General features: G+C 40.9%; 2 protein-coding genes across 2 annotated transcripts; both read left to right on the top strand.

Annotated features, from left to right (window-relative positions):
• The first annotated feature begins 705 nt into the window (after positions 1-705).
• polr3h (polymerase (RNA) III (DNA directed) polypeptide H) lies at positions 706-7,510 on the top strand. The gene is made up of 6 exons (XM_085352156.1): positions 706-945; positions 2,002-2,098; positions 2,278-2,364; positions 3,304-3,367; positions 3,498-3,732; positions 6,965-7,510. The coding sequence occupies exons 1-6, from the start codon at positions 835-837 to the stop codon at positions 7,013-7,015; spliced, it is 645 nt and encodes a 214-aa protein (XP_085208282.1). The 5' UTR covers positions 706-834; the 3' UTR covers positions 7,016-7,510.
• Positions 7,511-8,122: 612 nt separating this feature from the next.
• On the top strand, positions 8,123-15,718 carry csdc2b (cold shock domain containing C2, RNA binding b). The gene is made up of 4 exons (XM_085352154.1): positions 8,123-8,228; positions 9,716-10,086; positions 10,807-10,929; positions 13,827-15,718. The coding sequence occupies exons 2-4, from the start codon at positions 9,905-9,907 to the stop codon at positions 13,987-13,989; spliced, it is 468 nt and encodes a 155-aa protein (XP_085208280.1). The 5' UTR covers positions 8,123-8,228; positions 9,716-9,904; the 3' UTR covers positions 13,990-15,718.
• The last annotated feature ends 240 nt before the right edge of the window (positions 15,719-15,958 follow it).

Genomic DNA, 15,958 nt, shown 5'->3' with positions numbered 1-15,958 from the left:
TGCATCAAGATGTAACACTAATATTTTTTTTAAATGTACACTAGTATGATAAGACAGTTACCATGGACTGACATGAGTTAAACTTAAACATGAATTATTATTGTTATTATTAATAACAATAATTTACAGAAACCTATTAAATCTTTGTTGTAATGAAAATCAATCAATCAATAATAATTGTCGATAGAACGAAAGTCAAAATGGAATTTCTTTACAGATTTGTCGTCAGCTCTTAAGGATTTAATTATTACATGATTTATGACTCATCACATTTTTGGTTATGATTTATGATGTATGTATAATAATTTATTATAAAAACCTGTATTGGATTAAGTAGCAGAATGTAACTTTTGCTAACAAATTAACAATTTCAAAATTGCAGCGCAGACTTCTTATTCAGCTACTCAGCACCCTTACCGTAATCTCGGTAATAAAGTAGCAACCAAATTCAAGGTGACTTTGGTAATTGCCCTCAACAGACCAGGTTTTCTGACTTGACTTGACCCTTCTGGACTACACAGCCGGGGGTATGAAGTACCAGAACCTCCAAGCTTTTGGCCCTTTCTGGCATGTCGTGGCAGGCCGTGGTATGTTACACTAACGAGTCCATGGTTTGCGGTATTTTTTAGCAATTGCAGTGTTACATCCACTAGGTGGCACCAAAAACCTGCCGTAGCCGTTTAGAATTGCGACATGCCGTAAATCAGCTGTCGCAAAAACAAACAAACAAGAAACGTGGATACTACTTTCTAATCATTAATTAATGTTTTTATTGCTTTTATTATTATTTCAACGCATGTTAATTAGTGGGTAGGTGACCAGTGTCCGGTCATCATGTTCGTGCTGGTGGAAATGGTCGACACGGTGCGGATTCCGCCGTGGAATTTTCACCGGCAACTCAACGAGGCTGTTGCGGAGGAACTGAACAAGAAACTGGCCAACAAGGTGATGGAGACAATTCTAGCAGACTTAGGATCAATTTTCACCACACAAAACATAAGCTGTACTAACAGTTCATCCAGGGTCCTTTATAAATTCATCCTCTTATTTTTAAGCTATACGCGTGGGTGGCAAATGCAAGGAAAAACCCGACCTCTGCACTGAGTGGATTCAGTGGCTCTGTTATTCAGTACGATTTGGTTTCACTTTGCCCTTTAGCAGATAAAACTAGTGTAGGTCACTAAACAAAGGGCTTAGATAACTCGAACACCTGTGTGAGATCTTGGAAAGCACTCACCATTATCATCGTTATCACTAAAACATAAAATGAGGGCGTATGTTGTGGAAAGTGATCATCCCTCTAATAGAGTTCAAGAAAGGCTAATGTTTCCATGGCATCTGGTGACCCTAAACCTTGCTGAGACCCATCCAGGTTATCTGAACTACTCCTGTGGTCAGAGCCTGATCAAAAAAGCCTTTAGATACCCATTACTACTCTTCTACAACGGTACAAGCCTTTAAACACTGAAGTTCTTGATAGTTCACCTCATGAGTAGTACTTTGAGAAGAGATGCAATGTATTGAGGCATCTTCAGTAAGAGAAGACATGGCATTGCCACCTAGACTTGAGATACAACAATTTTAATAGGGAATTCCATTTACAAACATTTTTAGGATAAGACTGGTCTTTCTTTCGGAAACTGAGCCTCAGTGCTGTAAATAAACCTGCCATCATCAGTACTCTAACCCATAATGAGGAATGGAAATGATTCTGTGAGAAATGTAAATATTTACATGTCTTTAAAAAGTGCACACAGCTCTGAAAAATATTCTTTACTTTGTCTTTTTGGCTAAAAAAAAAAGATACATTTAATATTATTCCTTAAAAATATGTTGCTACTGTATTTATATTAGGCATATAGCAGAGTCCTGATTTATAGACAAGGAAGCATTTATTAGCAAGCACATAATACCAGTATTTGGCAGCTAAAATACTGAACATATATTGTCCTTTTAGCAGAAGTTTGTGTGTTAAATTGTGTAGTGCTGTGCTTACATTAGGTGGTCTATAACGTGGGACTCTGCATCTGCTTGTACGACATCACAAAACTCGAGGACTCCTATATATTCCCAGGAGATGGAGCCTCTCACACCAAAGGTATGACGATCATCATCAAATAGCTGAGACAGCCTTGCTGTAGTTGAGTTAAAGTCATATACTGCTTGTAATACCTCAGACATCAAAGCAAAACTCACCTTTTTCTACTGTTAGTGCACAAACAAGGTAGATGGTGGTGAGTGGTACCTCCTCCTTACCTTCTCTGGTCTTTGTGTCAGTTCATTTCAGGTATGTTGTTTTTCACCCCTTCCTTGATGAGATCCTCATCGGCAAGATCAAGTACTGCAGTCAGGAGGGAGTTTACGGTAATTTTTGACATCTGCACAGCACCATTTTAACACATGTGTCTGCACGTTTATTCTCCACACCCTCAGAGGAAGGTTAGGGCGGCAACAAACAAGCATTCTCCTTGCTGACTGATATTAGCCTCGAAACCAACCATCAAAATCTCCCAGAGTTCAGGGTGACATCTTTAGAAGTTTTTTTTAACCAGTATTTAAGCTATTAACTGTGCAGTAATGCAGAGACTGTCTACAAATCAACATTTTGGAACCTTTTGCTTAAAAAATATAAATAACTTGTCAGTGTCTCCAGTGCCAGAAGGTGCCACCCTCATGTATGCTTTATTGGTACCCTCCAAATAACTTTCCATTATGGTTAAGACAGTATGGAAGGCACAGCAGGAACCTACAGAATGTCAAACACTGTATCAAAAGATCATAGAAACAGGAGAATACAAAATCAGTCCCACCGCATCATTCAAAATCATGGATGAGCTCATCTACCGTGTTGTCAAACTTACTGCACAAGACCCTGTTTCAAGTCTACATACCAAACAGCTTTCAGTTGCAGTTACTGGAGTGTTACCACCACGATCATGGGATTTTTTTTTGGCTTTAAATATTGGAACAATTAGCACCGTGCGTTGTGAATTTTAGTAAATCAGTTTGGACGCTTGATTTAAATATTCTCCTCCCTGTTTTTGTGCCTTTAGAAAGAAGTTCATATGCAAGCGGGTCGGTCGCATCTTATGTGCAGTCTTCTCATTGCGCAGTCTTTGTAAATACTGTATATAAAAAAACATCATTATATATGATTTTTGATTAAAATATTTTCTACAAGGTATTTAAAGATGATCGTGAAGCTTTTCTTTAAAGTCTGCTTAAGAAACTTCCTGTGTCCCTACTTTCATCTGCAGCAGGCAATATAAAAGTACCTTTCTAAAGCACTTCTCTGCTTCACAGTGACCATGGGCTTCTTTGATGACATTCTCATCCCACCAGAGTCACTTCAGCAGCCTGCAAAATTGTATCCTGACATACGTTTCTGTGAATTACATAAAGTGCAGGTTTGTTTCCAAATCCCTGTTATTATAATCAAAATGATGTTTAGGTTATTTTCTTAGCTTAAGTGAAGCCTTCCTTAGTTGCCACTTCAGTGATGAAGCCGAGCAAGTTTGGCTTTGGGAGTATGAGACCGATGAGGGTGCCCATGACCTCTACATGGACCAAGGAGAGGAGATCCGTTTCAGGGTGACAGATGAAGTCTTTGTGGATACGTCACCAACAGGCCCGGCCACTGCCGCCTCTGATACGGCGGCACAACCGGGACAGTCAACGGCACCACCGAAAGAAGACGGCGGGGAGAAGAAAGAGGCACCATATACGCTGATTGTAAGAAAATACACTTTCTTATCGTCTTCATTAAACATCATAAAGCTGTGTTTTACTACCGCAATCAGTTTTAAATCAAAAGTCAGATGTGACTGAAGTGCAGTGAAATTGCAGACTTTCAGCTTTTAATTCAAAGCGTTTCACAAAAAAAATTGTATTGGCTGTTTAAGAAATTTATACACAGCCAAGATTTTCAGACGGGAATTGGAAAACTGGTTTTGTGGCCTCACATTTTTGTTGCTTTTCACTGTAATTTGTATATGAGGCCAAAAGAGATGTCAGTGGCAGTGAAAGAAGCAGTCATTAAGCTGAAAATCCCAAATAAAAACATGTCAGAGAAGCACAGCAGAAACCTCAGTAGGAGGCAAATCAAAAAGCTGGTGAAGAACTGACCAGCGTAGCAACCTCAAAAGGCCTGAAAAGACCACAGAAGACAACTAAAGTGTGTGACGATGGAATTAAGAAAAACAGCTTCACAACATCTAACCAAGTCGGAAACACTTTTGAGGAGTGCCAAAGTGTACAAGCTAGAGACACTTTCATTAATGGAAATACAGAGAGTTTATAGCAAAGTGCAAACTGCTGGTTACACTCAAGGATAAGAAGGTAAGATTAGATCTCACCTGAAAACATCTAAAAGAGCAACAAGGAGAAATCAAGACGAACTTGACTGACAGATAGAGGAAAGTATGAAGGAGTGATAAGCCACATAATACCGCATTGCCTGTCAAACATGGAAGTGTTGCAGTGGAAATGTTATTGCATATATACATATAGACATACCTGTGTAACTGGTTTACTGGTGTTTATTGATGACGTTACCCATTTTTGAAGCAGCAGGATAAATTGTGAAGTGTAGAGCGCTGAACTCGCTGTTGAGATTCAGACAAATGCCGCAAAACTGGATAATGACCCGAATTAAACTGTAAATTTAACTCAAGAAACGGGAGGTTCTTCGGTGGCTGAGTCAGTCACCTGACACCCACAAATACAACACAAACAAGCAGCTACTGAATGAGGTAGAGCATCTCAAAGGAGGAGACGGAGCATTTGGCGATGACCACAGGTCTTTCAAGACTTCACAGTCACTGACTACAAAGTGTTTCCATCCAGTTTTTAAAAACTATCTCTATTTTTAAATGACAATTAACCAGTTGATCAGTTAATTCTGAGCCTTTGTACATGACGGACTTTGTATAAAAATGTCTGGAGTATTGGGATACATGTACCGGCGTTAAATATTGAAAATACAAAATATGAGTAACTGTATTTTGTTACAGTTACCATTTCAAGAGGTGGTATTCAGAATAAAGTTACTTTGTTGAAAGCGATGGATTACACAGCGGTCTTTTCCTGTTTCATATGTTAGGCTGTGCGCTCTCTAATTTTGGTAATTCCACGCTGGTGGAAACCCCAAAAAACATGCATTAAGAGGCTCCAATGCCTGTGTCTCAATCTCGCGGCCCAGGTCACCTCTACATGCAGCCTGCATTATGACGTGAAGAAATATTTTTTAAAATTATTGTTCAAAAAATCTTTTAATATGAGGGCAACAGGCAGAGTGTTACAGGCATAGCCCTAACGAATGTAGCCTCATGGGCAGTGTAGTCCAGTTGTAAGTAAGCTATTAAGACTCGACTGTACACCGTGTTCGTGTTTTCCTCCGAAACAATAAGTTCTGTTGAAGCAGCCTTTCAACGCTTCTCTCTGTCTCTCGCTAGCAAAGTTGACCCAGACAAGAAAGTAAAGCTAGTTTTTGGTTACGAGCCCGACACGGAGCCCAACACATTAGCCAGAGGTCCCTTTACTACGGTTCGGAGCCGTGGACCTGTTTTATATATGCACGGAATAGTTTTCTATATGAGATCGCTGCAAAATTTGCAGCCTTACCTAATGTCCACCCTACTGTTACTCATTTTGGAATACATTTTAATAGTAACCTTCCCAACACTGGTAACACTTAATGCAATGCTTTCCTTTAACCCCTTGAATTAAAGCTCGCATTATGACTGATCGATATAAAATCCACTGCAGTGATGTTGAGAGGCAAAAACGACAAAAAAGTGCCCAACAAATTATGGCGCTAACTGTAACCGTGTGGTAATTAAGGCGTTGCCTTCATCTGTATGGCTGAAGGAGTCAACCAGGTTTTTCTTACCAAGCTGTCTCTAAATGGACACAAGAAAAGTTTTTTTTTAAACCATCCTTTTCATCGCTCTAGTGAAAGAAGTAATTACCACTGTGTGACTAAAGTGATCAAGACTTTTGCATCCCTCTGTGTTAGGCAGTGGGATGTGTTGTGTCAGTGTCACAAGCTAAGAAAAAAAAACAAGAAGGCAATAGCAGTTTTGTTCTCTAGCTTTTCTGGGGGGACCACCTTTGGAGCTAGACCTCGTTTCTTATGGTCGTGCTGTTCGGTCTCATGAAAATGATGCTGGGAGCTCGGACATCTAGAGATAGCAAGATAAAACACTTGATTAAAGTAGATATTTCCTATGAACTCCTGACTCCTGTTTGCAGTGCAGTAGAAGACCATAAACTTTGCTATCTTTACCTAACCCGACTGATACAGGACATTTACATTAGTGTACAAAGAAGTAAGAGGAAGGTGCAGCACTGATGCGAGACAAATATCATTACATTCACGTCTAAAAATGGGTCACTATTAAAATGTTATGTGTGTGCATGTTAAAAAAATTTATCAAGCCCCAAATAGTTTTGTCTCTCTTTACTCATGCATACAAAATTAGGTACATGCTTATTTATAGATAACTTTTTAAATGCTGGATTGCAAAATAATGTCAAACTTGTGGCAGTGGAGCTTTTAGCTTTTTGGAAGCTTTTTTTCTGCTGTTTCTGTGTTGTGTTGTGTTCAGACCCGGAGATCATTTAGAAGCTTAATTGATGCTTAAAACTGGAGAAAATTGATGGAAAATTCATAACGAACAAGACCTGTAAGCAGAATAGATAATGTGAGTGGCATCTGTAAAATCTGAGTTCTTCCATAGTGACAAGTTGCTCTTTTCAGCTCTTCAGCTTTATGTGAAAGCATAGTAGCCAGCATTGATTTTCTTTGTGTCTACTACACCAAGAATTGAAGTATGATGTGACCGGTATGTATACGTTTTCCTGAAACAAGAGACCTACACAGCCTTGTGGATGTGCAGTGGCTTGAACTCTTCTAAAAGTCAAGGATCACACCCACCCTGACCTTTTCCACTTTTTGTTTCAGGGCACCATCTGTGAGCCAGGGCTCGGGCTGCTGTCATGGTGGAACAGCTAGCACTGAGTCTTTAACGCTAGCTGTTCAAACATCATAGCTGATCTGAGGCACGAGGGACCCTCGGCAAAGGTCGCTGAACCCCACTGTTTTGGTGCCTGTTTCCACCCATGTGGCATCCGTGTGATGGAGAACCAGTTCTTCCTTGGTGCCTTTTGAGCAGCAGTCCTTTCTGTGTCACATGCACAACGTGGGGTAATTTAAAAGGGACGAGACAGTTTGTATGGAAGCACTGACTTTATGCAAGAATATTATTTACCATTTAATGTAATTAAGTTGAAATCTTTCAGGCAGGGGGGAGAAATAAGTGTGACCCTACTGTATATATAAACTGCATCCAGCGGCAAAATCAAAAAGAATATGTCACCAGCATTGCATGTTGTAAAAGATGTTATTTTTATTTGACATACCTCCACCTCCAGGATCTGCTGCACACATCCTCAGTGTGTGCTAACCCCCCACCCCTTCCTGTTTTTTCCCCCACAATAAAAGTCGAAATGAGAGCTAGCTGCTCTGTGGATTTTTCATTCTGTGTGATTATAGAAAGTATATCAGAAAGGATTAGTGAGCAGCCTTTAAATCCTTCAGTGTAATGGGCAGTGAAGGACACAGTCAGATCTGCCCTCTGCACACTTAATGTCAGTCTACACACACAGATGTGTTTATTGTGCAATCAGTGGGCTGTTTCATGTGACAACTGCATGGTTGATGTTGTGAAACAAGGACAGTCTGCGCTGGAAAGGGAGCAGCAGAAATGTTACATATGAACTAAGTCAGCATTTGAATAAGTAGCGTTATGTAGGGTACTAAATAATGTGAACACGAGCTCATTTTTGCATCCTGACTCTGTCAGCAGTCATCAGTATAAATCTATAAATGCAAAGCCGTCAGTAGCAGCGCATAAACGACATACACGGTGAAACCAGCCTTCACCACACGAGGCTGGCATGGAAGTCAAGGAATGAGGGAAGTCATTTTCTCTCCCACACACAGTCACATCACGGCATCGGAATCTCCGCCAGCTGCGCAGACTCACCAGCACCCCCCCCCCCCCCCCCTACACTCGCCCCGCCTCTCTCTTCGTCACATCAGGGTTTTCCGTCGATCTGCGCGGATTTGGCTTATTTATTTAATTACTCGTTATATAATACGCACTGACTTAAAACACACGCACTCACTCCCTGTCCGTCCTCAGCCTACTAACGGAACAGATGCAGTAAGTATCATTTCTGGGAATGCATACGTGTGTAAGTGCCAGCAGAGAGGGTGTGTGTGTCAGTGTGTCTTTGTGCTTGGATCGGGACGTACTGTATTCTTTGCACGCCTGATTGACAGTCAGAGCTGGATCAGAAAAAGACAGGCTTGATGTGTGTTTTCCTGATTGTGTGGAGGATCGGTCGCCTTCCGTCGTCTCTCTGACTGTTGACGAAGCCACTTTTCACCCTGCTTTTGTTCCAACTTACACAGAGCACACAGAGCGCTTTATCCGCTTATTTTTTCGCAGAAATTGCACACTTGCAGGTGTGAGTCGAGGAAAATGTTTCTTTACGCTATGAAAAACGAAAACAAAGGAAACGACAGTTTATCCGGTTGTAAAGTGTATAATAGTGGATTCTCTGAGGACAGACTTCGCAATCAGTCAGGCCTTTCCATCTAAATTATTTTTGCTTGATTCATTTTGTCATTCAGATGTTCTCCAGCTGTTGCATGTGGGTAAAAGTGAAAACTGTCGCTTCATTTCTTTCCCCCCTCTGTGATAAACACCTTAAAAGTCACCTATCATTCACGCAGAGAGCTGCTTTTCTTTAAATTTAATTTAATTAATTAATTTATTTGCATGCAGACTGCCATATCAGGTGCTAGTATAAGTGGGCCTTCTAGTTAGTCCTGTGGGATTACACTGACGTCACGAACGCGCCACTCTCCGCGGACTTCTGCAGGTGTTTTGACGTCACGTAGCGTGCCTGCATCATCAGATGAGTGGGCGTAAAGAAAAATACACCCTACACACACACACACACACACACACACACACACACACGCGCGCGCGCGCGCGATATCCTACCCAGTTTATATGAAATATAGGCTATTAGTGTTATATAGTGTTATATAGAAATATAGTGATGTTAGTTTTCAGGACCATGTTATTAGTTTTAGTTGAGTAAAATTGATACATTGGAAGTGGAATTCAGGTAGCTGTAAGTTGAATATTATCAATATTTGCAAAGAGGCAATCCCAAAATGAGTTTATGCACTTATCCAAACACAGAAACAGCTAAATAATGCTTTTAGTGACTCTTCTTAACCTGAAAGGAAGAACTGAGCTTTAACTGTGTCATCATGTGCCATGTCTTATACATCTGCACTATAGGACCTCTGCTAAGGATTTAAAAATGTGAGATGTTGGCATCCAGTTGCATTGCTCATCTTATTAATCTGTCAGTGACAAATCTCCCAGCTTTGTGAATCATTATGTGCATGGAGGGCTGCAGATTTATAGTGTATGTATTGTTAATTAACGCGATTTACACTACTCGCTTGCACAATAACTCTTCTCCTTCAGCGAACTTCATCTATCTATATGAAGACATACATTTGGATCTAGTTCTTTGAATTGTTTGTGGTTTTTGGCTTCAACCATCAGGCCAAAATATGACAGCTCCTTGATCTCCCTGGTCTCTCTTGCTCTCTGTTTCCTCACAGCTAGTCCTCCTAACAGACCTGAGGCAACAGCGCTGACCTGAATTTCCCCCAGACCTGTTTCCCAAACTGAGGCGGGCCCCTCTGAGCATACGGGCTAACAGATACACAGGAAGACAGACAGCAGTGTCAGCAGCTACATCTACAACATCCCCCCACCCCTAAATCGTCCTCTTCTTTATCACGTCTGACATGGCGGACCCCAGTCTCACATCGCCCTCTGGGACCCCTCTGCGTTCCCCCAGCAGCTCTGTCACCCTATCCTTCCCCTTCTTGAGCGAGAGGAGCCGGGTGTGGGAGGAAGGAAGGGAGAAGCCCCTGCTGCGAGAACTGCCCAGCCCACTGCCGACCAAACGCACCCGCACATACTCTGCGTACGTATCATTAGATTATTTACAAAGCAGTGAGAGATGAAAAGTTCTCATGCACTTGCATCTTACTTCAATGTTTCCATCTCTTACTTTTTAAAAAAAAAAATGCTTGGCTTACATTTAAGAGAATAATCAGAACCAGAATCAGAGAGACTTTATTTATCCCCAAGAGGCAATTAAGATACTGCTTTAACTTAAGTATGCTTAAGTTAAAGGTATATAAAATAGTTTAATGTAGTTCCACCTTGACTCAATACAGCAGCAACATTAAACTATCTGATCCAACACTGACCGACAGGTTACCCCAGGTTGCTGAGTACTTTTACCTGCTACAGAGTAATTTTAAATTGCAGTATTGTTACTCAGAATGTGTGAAGGACTGACACATCGTGGGACGATTGTGCCTCAGCAGATTAGTGCTCTCGTCTCTGCTGTCGTTGCGCCGTGACGTTGTGAGGCAGTGTGTGTGGGAGCAGATTTCATCAGCACTTCATCTGCTTTTCTCACCTCCTTGTTAAATGCTTCTCTCTGTTATCCCACGCCTGCATTTGTCAGGCTGAAAGAGTGTGACCCATTAAATGTATCACATAAGCATTGTTCCAGACTGCTTTTTGTCTTATTTGTTTACTCTCCGCTGGAGGAACAGAACAGCTTTTGGACTATAAAAAGCCTATTTTATTGTTGATGTAAGCGATTTCATTGTCTTCCTCTTTCTGTCCACAGCACTGTGCGCGCTCACTCAGGTCCAGTTTTTAAAGGAGTATGTAAGAACTTCTCCAGGTCACAAGGTCACGGTTTCATCCAACCTTCCCACGGCGGTGAAGACATCTTTGTTCACATCTCAGAGTGAGTGGAAACAAAGCTGAACGCACAGCAGACTAATATGTTGTGTTAGCTGAATAAAAAATAGCGGATCTGCAGTGTCAACTGCACAGGAAGGACAGGAAGAACTGAGCAAACATCTCTGTACTTATTTTCAAATCGAAAGCATTTTTCTCTCTCACTTTATTACTTCTCTTACTCTGAATCCAGGAAAAGCTCATCTGTAGTGATTTTTTAAAATGATTTTTTGACAAGCAATGCGGCAAATGTTAGTAAAGACTCTGCAAACTGGTGCAAACTGATTATGCAGGATGATCCTGTTACCCTGGGGCTGTCTTCCAATTTTCTTTCTATGAACGGATGTCTGGACCTTATTGTGTAAAGGGAACAATTCCTTTAAAGAGAGCAGTCTTACATTTTGGAGAGGATTGAGTTGCTTGGATGAGGCGTTTTACTACTCTCACGTCTGTTTGTGAGAGTGGAAGGAGGAGGCATGTAGCTTTCTCTGTCAGTACACATAAATGTAAAAACAACAGCCACTGTTTTAAATCTTTTTAAGTTAATTGGTAGCTCAGAGGAGACGAGAGATCGATGTTAGGCTCTGAATGGAGGGGAAAGAGCTGCTTTCTCCTCTGTGTGCTCTAGCTCCACACTTCATCATGTGAATGGTTTTGGTATTTTCCCAAATGTCAGCCTATCCCTGTAAGTCGCTGCTTCTTTGGTTCATTGTGCAGTGTGGAGGAAATTTAGACAGAATAGTTAAAATAGAAGCGGCTTCAAATGGTCGTGATTTTCAAACAGGTTCTCACATGTTGTGTGAATAACGCGAAAAAGTTAAAAACAGATTTTCTGTTGTAATTTTTACATAAGCGGATTATAAATTGTTGATGGCGCCTCCTGTACAGCTAGGAAATACTCATTTGACCCCCTGCTGATTTTTGAATTTCCTAACTCACAAAAAAATGATTTGCATGTGACTGTGTGAAATAAGTCTTTGATCCACTACAAACCTGCAAGAATTCTGACTCTCACGGATGTGGCACACAGCTTACAATCAGTCAGTTACACATGTTTATGATCCAAACTCATTATGCACATGTACCACATCTGTTGACAGTTTCTCCCATTCCAACCTCTCCACTATGATACTCAAAACCAAAGGCCGACCAAGGGACATCAGGGACAAGACAGTAGACCTGCAAAAGAATGGAATAGACTAAAGACCTTGGTCAGAAGGAGACACCTGTCTACATGATTACTGGGAAATGGAAGAAATATAATATCAGTCGTCCTCGATCTGGAGCTTCATGCATGATCTTGCCTTATGGCAGCGTGGACCACAGTAACCAAGAACACGCTGCAATGGACTGAAATCTTGCAAGTCCCTCTGCTCAAGAAGTTTTACAGTTTTACAATGAACACCTAAATAACTCAGAGAAGGATTAGAAGAAAGGATTATGGTTAGGTGAAAGCAAAATCTAGCTCCATGATGGGTCAAGTTTTGGACCCATGGTGGGTCTCGAACTTGACCCGCATGGACAAAGAGAAATATTGAGTATAAGTCAAAGAACACCACCCCCAAAGCCAAGCACAAAGGTGGAGACATTATGCTTTGAGGCTATTTTTCTGCTAAGGGTACAGGACAGGTTCAGTTTGTTCAGGAACTAATAGATGTGGCAATGTACTGCAATCCTCCCTCCCTCAGGCCGAACACTGATGGGTCGTTGATGGGTCTTCTAACATGACACTGACCCAAAACATACCGACAAAGGAGAGGCTAAAGAAGAAACACATTAAGGTCATGGAGTGGCCAAACTAGTCTCCAGAAAATCTGTGTCAGGGCTCTGTGTGCGGGCAGGTGGAGATGTGGATCCAAGTGCAGGACTCTCAGATGGAAATATAACTGAAAACCACAGCTTTATTGCTGGCACCAACAAAACAGAAACCAAACATGAAACCACTAACTGGAACACACAGGCAGGATCTGAGGGTACGACGCGACACTGGGTTGAGGACAACACAGGGCTAATATACACAGGGTGGTAATCAGGGAATGGGTAACAGAAGGGAGACACAGCTGGGGGAGATCAGGGCTAACGAGACGGGGGAGCTAAGCTGCACACACTAACATAAGACAAAGACTTTCACAATAAGACAGGAAACAAGGAACCACTAAACAAAGATGCAGACACGACACAGAGACAGACTAGACACTGAACAGAAACTGCAATACACATGAGAACCCAAAACCTAAGAACTGATACCTCACCAAGAATAACTGAAACAGATCTATAATGATAATAATAATAATAATAATAATAATAATAATAATAATAATAATAATCAAAGCACCAGAACATCAGAAAATAATCCATAATGCAAAAATAGACCAAAATATAAGAAACTCAAAATGCTGGGTCAACACTGACCCAGAACCGTAACAATCTGTGGAGGGAGCTGGTGATTTAAGTTGCCAAGCAACAGTAAAGAAAACTAAAAGATTTCTGTAAAGAGTAACATAGGAGTAGTAGTAAAGAGAAGTAGCAAATCCCTCATGAGATGTGTGCAAACCTGGTGACCGACTATAATAAACTGTGCTAACCAACAAAGACTTCCCCACCACATGCTAGGTCATGTTTTGCTTGAGGATCAAATACTCATTATTACTCAATGACATGCAAATCATTTGATAACTTTCATGTAACCTGTTCTTTTTTTCTGGATTTCTTTTGTTGCTTCGTTTTCCATTGAATCTACCATATAAATTAGAGACTTTGTTTTTTGTAAGCAAGCAAACTTACAAATTCCGGCATGGATCAAATAATTGTTTCCCTCACTCTGTGTTCCTGTCAGCTTTTATCCTCATTGCAAAGCAAAACGCTCTAATTCTGTTTCATTGTCCTGAATTTTCTACGTTTCAGCATCGAGGGGGAATACGTCCCAGTCGAGGGAGATGAAGTCACATACAAAGTATGCCGGGTCCCACCCAAAAACCTGAAGGTGCAGGCGGTGGAGGTGAAGATCGCACACCTCAAGCCAGGAACGAAACATGAGACCTGGTCTGGGCAGATCATCAGCTCGTAGGGAGAGAGCTGTGGGCCTGTTGGGCTGCACTGGACTGGATTTGGTGTGCGCTGAAAGAGGGGCTCTGGGACTGACACTTTTTTTTTAAAGGTTTTCCTTTCACAGAAAACATGCCCGGTGTTAATAAGAGTCAATAATGAAGTTGTTTTTGTGTCTACCCTACAGAGCTGACATGTCCTGTTCAAAAGTGTCCACTGCTCTCATGAATTTTGTTTGGGATTGTAAACTGACCTGTGAGAGCTTTGAAAGGATGGGTCTGTAAAGGATGAAAAAGTAGAAAAGACATCATGCTGTTATATTATTCTGAAAACTGACATAAGTGAGGAGTAAACTGGGCAGAGAAAGTTGAACAACAGGCTGGATTCGGTTTTACTTCCCCTGATAGCAGCTCACCAAAGTTTCAGGGATCACATGTCTGGGTCAGATCACTTATCACAACATACTCACATGTCCAACTTTGAACAGATGAGTAGGAACTTTGTATTCAATGTGTTAAAATATTTAAAAAATAGTATTAAGTCTGAAAAGATCTAAAGAAGTTAAAACTGGTTTAGCATTAAAAACCCACAAAAACAAAATCCCTACAAATCTTACAGTAACTACTTCCATATTTGCACCCATGACAGGACCTCCTTTTTGTTTCAGATCACCATTTTAAGACACACAACTGAGAGGGAAATGTTCTTCTGTGTTATTGTCAATGTTAGAGTAAACTTTTAAATGTTGTCTGTTGTGATGGGAGACCGAGGCAGACAAGATCAAACATTAACATTTCAAAAATATGAAATATATACAGGTTACTGCAAGCGTTTCCTTTAAGAATAACCACCTTTTACTGTATTGTCTTGTTTGTGGTCACTTCATTTTATCGTTCGCTTGTTGGTTTGTTTGTGCGTCTCTATGTCAGACTGCTTTGTTTTTCAAATAATGCAGTTAAAAGTTGCACTTAAGAAACTTTCAATACGAAAACTGCAGCGGTACTCGAGACATTTGTCTTAGTTTGTTTTTAAAAAAAATCCTTTCGTCAAAGGATCTGGAGCCATGGATTACTTGTGTGTACATTTTGTTTTCTGTTCATAGAAACATATATGTGTGTGATTTACTGAGTCATTGTGATTGTGAACTGCCAATGCGTTCTCATCCCAGAGCGTCAAATCCTGCTGTTCTCTCAGATGCGGCTTGTGTTGCCAAATTATGCATAAGATGTCCTTTGACGTCTGGACCTCAACACACTGCCTGTGGCATTTGTGCACGCTGCAAGTTAATGGTCCTCTTTAAAGTCCACATGAGGAGGTTGCAGGGATGGTGGTGCTGCAACTCAGAAGATAGTTTGCCAGGATTCATTTGTTTGCTTCCTGTTTGAGAGCTTAACACTTTGAAATGTGGTTTACTTGGTTTTTGCTGGATGATTTTAGTTTTCAGGCCTAATTATTTCACCACTTTCCTTTCGCTGTACTAACTAACAAATGCAAAAATGTGAAAAATAAATCCTGAAAGATGGGGAAAAATGTGATCCCAAAGGGTTTTTGTTACACACCTAATGTCTAAACCTAAAAGGCCACCGTGTGTGTGCGCCAGTGGCTTTACCAAAACGGGAGTATTAGACGCCATGAGAACGAGAACGGGCTGCAACCAACTTGACTGCAGAGTTGCAGAGCTGGGTGCCAATAGTGCATATTGTCATATTGTTGTTCTTCAGGTTGAAAACTGTACTGTAAATCATTTTATGCATTCCACTGAGTCTCTGTCTTTCTGTCAGTGTCACTGCCTGATTTTTTTTAGTTTTTTCATTGTGAAATTTAACTTCATTAATTGGTGTTTTTGTCTTTCTGTAGACGAGCCACCGTTGTGGTAATCCTAGTCATCACTTCTACTGAGCCTTGAAAGAACATTAAAGCAGGTTAGGATTCACTTGACTCTTGGAAGGTGTGTCTATTTTGAAAAATGCTTGACCACTGCAACTCAGGCA

The sequence above is a fragment of the Diplotaxodon limnothrissa genome, linkage group LG4 (genome assembly GCF_057381915.1).
Source record: "Diplotaxodon limnothrissa isolate DT_005_m linkage group LG4, D_limnothrissa_male_GT1.1, whole genome shotgun sequence".
Classification (NCBI taxonomy): domain Eukaryota; kingdom Metazoa; phylum Chordata; class Actinopteri; order Cichliformes; family Cichlidae; genus Diplotaxodon; species Diplotaxodon limnothrissa.
This window is presented reverse-complemented; position numbering and strand designations above follow the sequence as displayed.

Bases quoted from the DNA above. Each gene is read 5' to 3' on its own strand.
- csdc2b (XM_085352154.1), top strand. From the start codon at position 9,905: ATGGCGGACCCCAGTCTCACATCGCCCTCTGGGACCCCTCTGCGTTCC. The intron at 10,087-10,806 runs GTACGTATCATT...TTCTGTCCACAG, and splicing joins CGCACCCGCACATACTCTGC to CACTGTGCGCGCTCACTCAG. The intron at 10,930-13,826 runs GTGAGTGGAAAC...TCTACGTTTCAG, and splicing joins ATCTTTGTTCACATCTCAGA to CATCGAGGGGGAATACGTCC.
- polr3h (XM_085352156.1), top strand. From the start codon at position 835: ATGTTCGTGCTGGTGGAAATGGTCGACACGGTGCGGATTCCGCCGTGG. The intron at 2,099-2,277 runs GTATGACGATCA...TCTTTGTGTCAG, and splicing joins TGGAGCCTCTCACACCAAAG to TTCATTTCAGGTATGTTGTT. The intron at 3,368-3,497 runs GTATCCTGACAT...TTGCCACTTCAG, and splicing joins CTTCAGCAGCCTGCAAAATT to TGATGAAGCCGAGCAAGTTT.